We start from the raw sequence: 11,550 nt of genomic DNA on the forward strand, positions 1-11,550 counted from the left end.
GACGTAGTGGTTAATTGAATTTTAAGTGTTAGCTAGTTGTAATATTAAAAGTAGCCTACTCGAGATTTGAGTCGTGCTGTGTCACTGCTCATGACGTCAATATTTTATTTATCAGGTGATAGAGGAACCCCAGCCAGGTTGTTGTTCAGATAGGGAAGATTCAGGGCTACAGGTAAATTTGACATGGTGTTTTGGCATGGTGTTTTGACTAAATGTTTTACTGCATAAGCATCATTAGGTAATGCACCATACAAAGTTAAAGTCAGGCGCACATTATGTAATTATTTCATTATTTATTTTTAATTTTTATTTTATTTATTTTGGGAGAACAATGGCGGTCATTTGAATTGTTTGGTGCATGGGTGCTTGTGGTTGTTGCTTTACTCTTTATTCTAAGACTTCATTCCTTCTCTCGCACGCCCGGCCTGTTGGCTGTGGATAACCCGTTGCTTTTAAAGAGAGCAAATGCACACGGTTTAGTGTCTGACCAGTGTTTTCCCTTGAGTTATTTTTTATTTTTTTATTAGTTCAGGCTGTGAGAGGGCCATCCGTGGTTTGTCTGTTTGTTTGTTTGTTTGTAACTTATATTCTTTTGTTTGTTCATTTTGCTTAATGCTACTTAACTACCCATGCCTATGACACCTAGTGGTGTACTGTGTTGCCTGTACTATTATAGATTATTTCCAAGACAAATTTCTCTTAAGGTAGACAATAGAATGACATCAAGAAAATGGCATCAAGAAAAGCATAGATAAAAAAATCGTTTTTGATATAGGCAACAAGACGAGGTGTTTTTACACTTTTCAGACACTCAAAGTTTGAAACCTATGGATATTGTTTTAGAACCAACAACCTTTCTACATTATCTGGGGGTTTTGTGGGCAAAAAGTGGAATAAATTGTCAAAAAATTAGAAAAATTAGAAAATCACTTTTCGGACTAGATATAATAGCTTATTTTAAAACATACAGATAAAAACACTAAAGATGGATCGTGAAAATTTGAAGACAAAAAAAATCTTGTTCCTTAGACTCTATATTAGCAAAATATGCAAAAAAAAAATCAATTTTCACATGAAAATCCAGTGGGAGCCTATTTTCCAAACACAGTGTACTGAACTACCTTCACACATTTACAAAGTGCAACCAACATACAGCAAAGCTCTTAAAAATGTATGAAAAGAAAAACCAACAATATACTACTACTAAGCTGTTACTGCTACTAAACTACTTCTATTGGGCTGCTAATACTAATATTGGGCTGCTTCTACTATATTACTACCACTACTACTACTAGGCCTACTATTATAGACTACTACTACGAGGCTGCTACTACTACTACTACTACTACTACTACTACTACTACTACTTCTACTGGGCTGCTGCTACTACTAATACTACTACTTCTACGGACAATAATAACAACAACAACAACAATAATAATAATAATAATAATAATAATTGTGTAGCTGTTAAAGATATCATGAGAGTAAAATAGCTGAACAAGCTAGTAACTTTACTAAACAAATGTTGAAATCTGGGAAATTCACACATCCACATACCAGTGGAACATTTTACCCATATATGTGAGTTGAAGCAATAGCGTGACGATACAATGTAACATGGTAAGGCTGAGAGTTAAGAGGAAGAGGTTTTAAACCAACTTATTTATTGCGAAGGAGTTCCTGTTCAAACAGCATTACAAATACCCTCTAGCAGTTCCTATCTGTCCTACCAACAAGGAGCAAACAGAAGGACCACAGGTTGGAGGCATGATTTCTAACATTAACATTTAATCGTATCTGCTTTAGCTTCAATATAATAACAATGCCATTTCTCAATGTTCAATATATGTGTGTATATCATATACTGTATATGTGTGTACATATTTTGTATCTAACAGGTTTAATAAATGCCATAGGTTACTGAATATGGAGGGAATCTACAACCAATCTTTGGAATATTTCAACTTCACTGATCTCGGCTACCTGCATTCTCGGATGATTGTAGTGCAGTGGGCTATCTCTTGTGTTGCGTTCCCCATTATATGTGCAGCCATATACAGGCTGTTCTGTCTGATCAAATCTGATCATATTGCTCCAGTCTATGTCATCAACCTCCTCATATCTGATATGCTTCAGATCTGTACAAAACCAATTTGGAACATGATATCTATGTTAAACGTAATGCATTTAGTGCTGTTTTCTGTATATTCTCTTGGTCTGATGGCAAGCATTTGTTTTATGTTGTTTATTTCTGCAGAGAGATATGTTATGATTGCTTATCCCATTATCGCTGCAGACACACAAAGAAAATGTCACTTTGGGTATCTTTTATATTATGGATGACAGCTGTCGTGGTAATTCTAATCATATCACTGACCATTTACAGTGGGAATGTTGATCATGGAATCTTGACTTCAAATGTCATTGCTTTTTATCTCCTTCCTTACCCACTGGTTGTATGTTTTTCAATGAGAACTCGGAGGGCACTTTCAAATTCCAAATCTGTGCCAGCTCATGAACAGAGAAAGATTCTAGGAACCCTTGCTCTCGTTATCTTCAGTTACACAGTCTTTTATCTGCCTTACATCATCCTGATGCTGACTCTCACTATCTCACCTGCACTCCTCAATGAGACCCACATGCAGAACTTTGGTTTTCTGGTTGATATTCTCCTGTCATTGAGCCCCCTGGCTGATGCCATACTCTACGTGTTCATGAGGAGAGATGCTAAGGATATACTGGGGGCTTTGGCCTGTTGTGTGAAGAAAGAAAAGGCTCAATCAGAGACCTTACAGACATCTTAGCTGGAAGCAGCTCTACTTTTGGGTACTTACTGTAGGATGGGGCTGGAAAAGTGAACCGTGGAAGTGTGCATATAAAAGATTTGCTGATCATATAACTGCTTAAATCCAGCTTGCTCCAAAACAAATACAAATGTGTGAATGCTGCAATAATAGATGTCCAGTGTGGAACAAATTACTAGCTTAAGACTTAGAGAAATGATGTTTGCTTAAAACTTAAAATGTTTTTGCTTGAAATATAAAGTGTGTGTGCTTATATAAAATGTTTTGTTTTAGATTTAAACTTCATACTTAGAAAAAAAGTTCATACTTAACAAGAGCTAGAGGGACATTGGAAGTAGGCCTACTTTGTATAGTGTGGATCATAAAGGGGGGGGGGGGGGGGGGGGTGGCTATAGGCTACATGGTCCTCGTTTTAGATTGGGGGGCTGCAAAATTTACTACAAATAGGTAAGAAAGGTCTTATAAGCATATTAGTTATCCATCTCTTTGTTTTATACACCATTAACAAGCATTAACAAGCTGCTTGTTAACACTTATAAGCTGCATGTTAACTGTTAACAAATATGCTTATACTGTAAGTAAATTAAAAGGTGCATGTTAACAGTTAGTTAATGTTATTAAAGGATAACAACAGTTAACATACAGTAATGAATTGTTAACAGATTTTTATGCACTGTTAATACCTAATAAGCACATGTTATTCTAAAGCGTTACCCACAATTGTAACGCAGTTTGGGAGGGACAGAAAGATACGTAACAGAGCAAGCAGGGCCAGTCTTGGTTGTTTATTTCTGACTCCGCTGACGTGAACATTGTTATCACTTCACTGCTTGGAGGCATATTTCATGTCAACAATGGAACAAATGTAAGAAAAAGACATACATCGAAAAGGTATAAAAAGAGAACAGCCCCCCTTGAAACTTCTCTTTTATCGCAGATCCAGAAGCAGAGGCGTAGGCTTGAAGGCATTTTATTTTTTATGTTTTTGTACTTAATTTGTACTTAATAAAGACAAAACCCTAACCTTTGGTTAGAGAGTTTTGTTAAAAGAACCATCCAAGAGTTTTTTCATGTTTCTTTGCCTCCCCTGTGCATTGAGAAGATCGAACTCCTTTCAACAGAGGCATCAGCCTACAGAGGTTACCTGCGAAAAAACTGGTAAGTTGTCCACTCGAGGGCCTACTTTCTAAGACACTGTTTATGGGCAAAACACACTGCACACTGCACTGATATACAGGAGTAGCGATCTCAGCTGTGCATTTAAGAAGGAAAGTCCGATGCACCAGAGCAGACAAAAAACGCAACCAGATTCTGTTAGCAGATGTATTGTCTGTGAGACAAAGTCTTAGGGTCCTTTTGTGGTCCAAATGCACATCATACAAGTGAGGAAAGGAAATATGTTGATCGATATAAATGTATCCAATATGTTGATAGATACAAATGTATCCATCTCCTCCATTGTCTTTGTAACCGCCTTGGAGATCATCCTCTCCGGGGCTAGGCAGTGTGTCTGGGGAGTCAGGCTGCCTTCAGGGGAGAGATCACTCAGAGGTTACATGGACGACATGACAGTCCTGCTACAGACGGCACCATGTACAAAAAGACTGCTCAAGAGGCTGGACGAGCTAGTGACATGGGCTCGGATGAAAATCAAACCCTCTAAGTCACGGAGCCTCTCTCTGCGGAAAGGCACCAGAATCGACAGTACCATCTTTGTCGCTGGTGGAGAACAAATCCCCTTGTTGGCCAGCCAGCCCATCCGGAGCTTAGGAGGAGCTCTACAAGCTCTTAGGAAGAGCTCTATGACGACACAGAGCTCTCAGACAAGCATGCGGGCAAGGCGGCACGAAAACAGCTTTCAGATGGCCTGGCCAAGATCAACCAGAGCCAGCTCCCCCGGAAAGTACAAAGTGTGGTGCTGCAACTTCACACTGTACCACCAGAGGGTGATGTGGTGCTGCAACTTCACACTGTACCACCAGAGGGTGATGTGGTGCTGCAACTTCACACTGTACCACCAGAGGGTGATGTGGTGCTGCAACTTCACACTGTACCAGAGGGTGATGTGGTGCTGCAACTTCACACTGTACCACCAGAGGGTGATGTGGTGCTGCAACTTCACACTGTACCAGAGGGTGATGTGGTGCTGCAACTTCACACTGTACCACCAGAGGGTGATGTGGTGCTGCAACTTCACACTGTACCAGAGGGTGATGTGGACGCTGAAAATGTGCGAAATCCCCTCCTCGGAAACCAAAAGGATGGATAGGCTAGCCAACTCTTACCATCGAAAATGGCTTGGTCTCCCACGCTGTTTTTCGGAAGTAGGCCTAAGCCTGTTTGGGACAAGTCCTTTCCAGCTGCCATTCCAGTCAATCTCCTTGGGCTACAAGCAGGAGAAAGCCAGGTTGGTCTTGGAGCTGAGAGAATCTTCAGATCCATCTGTGAGGAATGCCAAAGTCCCCATCCGAACAGGCCAAAAATGGCAGGCGGACACACGAGGTCAGCAGCGCCATTAACCAGCTCAAGCACCGTGAGATTGTCGGGAGGGTGCAGATTGGGCATGCAGGGTTTTAGCTACGAACCAGCTGGCTGCCGTTACACATGCAAAAACCATCCTTCCAGGGAAACCACGGAAGGAACCCTTCAGATGAAAGGAACAACAGACAGGGGTTTTTTTTGGGAGGGGGGGGGGGGGGGGTAGGCCTACTTTGTATCTGTTTTAACAGAATATTTTTCATGTTATCAATGTATTATTTATGTTATTTATTATATTAATTTCTCTCTTTGTTATAGGTCTGTTGTAAGGTTGTGCAATATTTTCATATTAAAGTAATTTCAGAACAGTTCTGGGTCTCTCATATAATTTTAATTAGTAGTTAATAAAACTATATGTTTGTGTTATGTCCACTTAAATATGTGATCTCCAGGGCACTAATCCTGCAGCTTGACCACAACATTCTCAACTGTAGTGATGATACTCCGTCACACTGCTCTCCCCTTTGGGAAGCTTGTCCATGCACTTCATGCATACTGTCGTCCAGTGGACCGCGAGCCTCTATGGGGTGTTGGAATATATTAGAAATATAGGAAATGCGACATGCCATTTATGCCTTTATTTAGCCTACGATTTTTGTAATTTATTTATCATCTTAAGCATTCACAGCGCCTCAGTAAGCCTAATCTGACAGCTTGGGTCATCTTGCGGTCAGAAACCCAGAAACCTTGTATTTTCCATTATCTTCACAGATCTATCGTGAGAGACCTGCTACTGCAGTTCTTAATACAGCAGTGTCAAACCCTACTGTCGAGATTTATGCTCATTTGACATTGCTGGAGACTGCAGTGGTGGTAAATGTGTCGGTGGCACTCGCTGAAACGGTGTCCGAGTGTGCACAGTCTCACTTCATCACAACACTATCAACAGTAGTTCACACAGTGCGTGTTATTTAGGCTATGCTTTATTTTGAGAAGGCTAAGTGTTCAACATCAGTGTTCAATATACATTTAATTTCAATCATAGCCGTAGTAATATTTAGATGTTTTTTTTTAACTCAGTTGGGGGTGGGGTGGGGGTGGGGGCACATTGGCCAGTTTTGGCCCACTCATGACGCCGACGCTGTGTGTCTCATCAGAGATAGATCATGTCTAAACTGAATACAAGATCAGCCTGGGTGATCATGCACTCATAGATAGCAGTTCTGACCATTGTGTAGTCCAAATCCTTCACTGCAAGGTTTCTCACTGTGTTTTGTCTTTTGTCTGTTTTTCCTATTCTGTGATGGATGGTTGTGAATCGTTTTCCTGTGATTAGCCAATCTCACCACCACCTCAACAGGATGGAGTAGCAGCACAGGTATCAGCTCCCCCTTCTGGTTAGAAAGGTCCACTGCAGTGGTCCAAAGTTGCAGCACTAGGCTTACTCTACCCTACTAAGGCAAAAGACCTTAACTCACCAGTGTGAAACTGAGAAAAATGTTATATTAATGTCCTGACAATTGAGTTATAGGTATAATATTGTAAATTTCACATTTTGTAGTGTATACCTGTATTAATCTATCTACAAACTCAAATTTGACTTTGACCCTTTTTCGGAAGTTACTGTATTCTGCCTTAGTATTGCCCACAAAATGACAATCGGTCATACCAAGGCAAAATACCTTAATACTTTGGTCGCTGACAGGCTGCTTCTCTCGTGCCCCATCAGCCAGGTAACATACAGATCAAGCAAAATCTTACAGTTTGCCCTCTAAGCCCAACATGTAATAATTTTGTTGTGCAGTAAAATGTCTCATTCAGCACCAAACAAGCATTTTTGCCGACTGGTCACCTGATAAACTAGTTAGATGAAGCTAGATAAAGTTTTACGCTGTAGCCAAAATCAATGACAGATAACGTGACGACCACATAGGGGAGACCGGGGACAGTTGCAACACTTTTTGCATTTGGTTCTGTTACTCAGAGACGGTTTGGATTAGACAAACCATTTTTTATACAATACACTTACATATGTCTGTTAATAGTCTAAACCATTTAAAGATAATTACACAATCTACATTTTTCACAATTTGCATTTGAATGTAAGGAGTCAGATGTTGCAACTGACCCCGGGCCGGGACAGTTGCAACATTGTTTGGGGATGGTTGCAACATGTTAAAAATACAATATATTACAATATATGTCAGTGCAGCAAAATGATTATTTTTGTATGTAAATACAAGTTATGTAAGTTATAATAATATTACAGTGTTATTTATTCACTAGCTTTGATTAGATGACAATTATAGATTTGTCTAGATGAGTAGGCCTTATGTGCAGATGTCAAATATTGAAATTGATATAAAATACAGTAGGACTTTAGTGACATAGGAAGAATGGAACAATTTGGGAGGCAATTCACTTTTATTTAGACTATTGTCATGTAAAACATGTTTTTAAAAATATATATTTTATATTATCATATTTATGCATTGTACGGGACTGTACGGGGACAGTTGCAACAGTTGTTGCAACTGTCCCCTTTCCTGTCAGCTATGATGAAACCTCATGTGCTAGCTAAACAACCTTGACACATGCTAACCATAGTAGCTTAAAGTTAACATATCACTCATTTAAATCATATAAGTTTGAGCTGAATCACAAAAACAGTGACAGCAGTTTAACAGAAACAAAGCTCAAGAAAATAAATACTTTCATACCTAAAAAACAGTTTTTTTACAATAAATCCTGGAGCAGTTCAGGAATCTCCTTGCTTTTTCTCTGCTAGGGGGGGCATCCAACTGAGCATATGCAGTGTGAGTGTCATCACTCTACCTTGTTTCTGATTGGAGAAAATTGACATGTTGCAACCATCCCCTGTTGCAACTGTCCCCGGTCTCCCCCTACAAATAATTTCGGTAGATTTTGCAAATTTATGTGTTAAGAAGAACGTTTTCTGTTGTATATGTTTTGTTAGGCAACATGTATTAACACATTCATTTGTGACAGAAGAAACGGGAAGTTCCCCATTACCTGTGAAAAATGCCCATCTGCATTCATGTAATGACAACAGTCAGTAGCCCATCCTTCTCGTACTGTTTGGTCTCTTTATTGTCTTACAGATCAAGTAAAATCGTACAGTTTGCCCTCTAAGCCCAACGTGTTATCATTTTGTTGTGCAGTAAAATGTCTAATACAGCATCAAACAACTAAGCATTTTTAGCCGACTGGTCACCTGATAAAGTTTTACGCTGTAGCCCAAGTCAATGACAGATAACGTGAGGACGACCACATAGGCTACAAATAATTTCGGTAGAGTTTGCAATTGCAAATCTATGTGTTAAGACGAACGTTTTCTGTTGTATAGGTTTTGTTAGGCAACATAAATTAACACATTTTGGTCTCTTTATTGTCTTAATTGTAGGCCTATATTGATTTACTAATTGCAGCACAAGTCAAATTTCATTCAACATGTGCGTGTAATTTTTTTTTATAATAAAGTGTTCCACGTGCGCTAAAAAGTGCCCCCCCTAGACATAACTCCAGTGTGGCAATACAACTTCACGTTGATGGTCGGTCAGAAGAAAGATAGCCGTAACTTGGCACCGTAACTTCATTCGAGTGTTCAGTAGCAGCGTGAAAGGAAGGCATTAAGCAGTAGGCTATCTGATGTTACGGGCTATGTTCTTTTCAGCCCGGCTCAATGCTCGACTAGCATAAGCCACCATTCTCAGCCGCCCAACAAGGATTTCTGAAATAAAAGGTAAAGAAAAACAGCATATGCCAGCACAGGAGTCGTGACAAGTCTTGACTTAAAGTCCTGAAAGCTTTGTTCACTGTCCATGCATCTCTGAGCAATATCCCTGCTCCCCTTTTAAATGATAAATGATAATTTATTCATCCATAAACAGAAACAGAAAAGGATATGATCCCACAATTTGTGAAACTGTACAGTATGTCTAATCCTCAAGGAGGCACAAACGTCTGTGTACATGCAGAAAGGTAGGACAGCTTTTTGTGCATAGATAATTGATTTGTAAGAATATATATGTAATGGTAAAATATTTGTAACTAAGATGATTTGTAGCTGTAAAACCGACCCGTACAATAGATGTGTAAGTGTAGGCTAGTGCATTGTAATGTTGACAAATCATCTCCTTACAGGGCCTTTTCACACTGGGTCCGTCGCGTAAACGTGTCAGCTGCGTGGCATGTCCGTTTTTATTTTGGCTCCCATGTTAACAGGTTAGACCGTGCACACCGCCTGCGTGACACGCACGTCTCAGGCGCAGCTCGAGCCGCACCAAAAACGCGTGCATGCTAGGAATAGGACTCACGCCTATTTTTCACGCCACAGGCAGCGTTTCCTAACCTGACTCTCGCCAGATGAATTTCGTTTCGCTTAGCTCCGCCTAGCTTCACTCACATCCATCTGGGACCTCTTCCATTGAGAGTGATTTCTGTGGTACAGCCAATCAGGACGCAGGGCGGGAGTTTCATAGATGTGACATATAGCGTAGAAACGACTGTGAGACTGTTATCAGCGTCACGGGTTGGCTTTGATGTGAGTGGTTGAAGTAGCACGTCAATAGATGACGGACAAGTGGCTTATTCATTCATATGCAAGCATTTTTTGATTAGGCCCAGCCTTCTGAAGCAACACTCCAATGGATTGGTCCCAGATGGATGAGTGGAGCTAGGCGGAACGAAATTCCTCTGGCGAGAGTCAGGTTAAGCGTTTCCATTCAAAACAGTGAAGGAAGACGTTTTAATTGGCAGAGAGGCCGCTGCAGCGCCGCATCAGACACGCTTCTGGTAAGCAAAGACATAGAAAACACCACGCAGCCACCAGGCTTGTGCAGAATTGTGCAGAATTGTTCCAGAATTGAATTGAAACTGGATCTTAAATTCCAATTCAATTCTTGAATTTCACTTGCATTTCTATTGAGGTAGCAAACAGGAAGCAGAATTGCAACTCGAATTGTGCACACGCAACTGACACGCAACAGACACGCGTCATTCATGCCATGTTCCTGGTGTGAATTGGGCCTTAGGCCGGTTGCAGACTGCCGGCGTGGCGTGAGTGTAGCGTGTCTGTTGGGTGTCAGTTGCATGGCGGCTGCGTGGCGTTTTATATCTCTATTCACACCAGAAACATATCTCTTTAGAATGGAAACGCTTCCTGTAGCTGACACTGGAAGGTCAGTTGAAGCATAGGAGCATTTGGGGCAGCCGTGGCCTACTGGTTAGCGCTTCGGACTTGTAACCGGAGGGTTGCCGGTTCGAACCCTGACCAGTAGGCATGGCTGAAGTGCCATTGAGCAAAGCACCTTACCCCTCACTGCTCCCCGAGTGTCGCTGTTGTTGCAGGCAGCTCACTGCACCGGGATTAGTGTGTGCTGAGTGTGTTTCACTAATTCACGGATCGGAATAAATGACGAGACCAAGTTTCCCTCACGGGATCAAAAGAGTATACATACTTATACTTAGGAGGAAATAAGATATTTTATGTGAATGTATCATTGTATAGTATATGTAAGAATTGGGTCATTATATTTGGATTATGTAATTCATGTAAATTGATCATGTTTAATTTTGTACTTGGGCGGAAAGGTGTGTTTCATGTGACCTTTCCTTATTCGACCCGGACGTGTTAGCGTTCAGAATGGACTAAGAATAAGGCCTCATTTATGTGAATCTAAAGTTGTACGTGAATCTAAAGTTGAACTGAATTCTACTGCTGGCTATCAGGCGCACACGGTAATGAACTGTTTTATATGTATCGTATTTTAAAGATTGATTGTATGTTTCTTGTTGTGATGTTATGTGTAAAACTGTTGTTGTATGTTTGTCTTTTTGTCTGTCTTAGTTTTCACAGTGTTCCAACAGTAAATAAACTTGGATATTAGACATCAGTACGAGACGTGGAGTCGGTGAATTTAAGCTATAGCCAGTGGATAGTTACACTTCCAACACGGCGACTCAAGCCGTGCCTGAGATGTGCGTGTCCCACAGGCAGTGAGCAACTGCGCTGAAAATGTGTGCATGCTAGAAATAAGACTGGCGCCTATTTTTCACACAACATGAAGTGTGTGATGTTATTGTAACTCAATGTTGTTTTCTGTTCCTCCGGAAACGCCTTAGCAATGCACATGTTTGTTTCTGCAGTTCAAAGGGTCCATAGGCCTATGAATACATACTGAACACACCCACACGCGCAGACACATAAAAACGTACATCATTTACATACACAAAAGTTACAAGA

General features: G+C 40.6%; 1 protein-coding gene across 1 annotated transcript; it reads left to right on the forward strand.

The window, feature by feature from the left end:
* The first annotated feature begins 1,692 nt into the window (after positions 1–1,692).
* LOC143123937 (uncharacterized) lies at positions 1,693–3,083 on the forward strand. The gene is made up of 3 exons (XM_076285198.1): positions 1,693–1,761; positions 1,920–2,328; positions 2,361–3,083. Exons 2-3 carry the CDS (start codon positions 1,930–1,932, stop codon positions 2,805–2,807), a joined length of 846 nt encoding a protein of 281 aa, XP_076141313.1. The 5' UTR covers positions 1,693–1,761; positions 1,920–1,929; the 3' UTR covers positions 2,808–3,083.
* The last annotated feature ends 8,467 nt before the right edge of the window (positions 3,084–11,550 follow it).

Source organism: Alosa pseudoharengus, unplaced genomic scaffold (genome assembly GCF_046254945.1).
Source record: "Alosa pseudoharengus isolate Yale_2024_CS ecotype anadromous, Long Island Sound unplaced genomic scaffold, YU_APseudo_1.1 YU_APseudo_1.1_scf_15, whole genome shotgun sequence".
Taxonomy (NCBI): Eukaryota; Metazoa; Chordata; class Actinopteri; order Clupeiformes; family Clupeidae; genus Alosa; species Alosa pseudoharengus.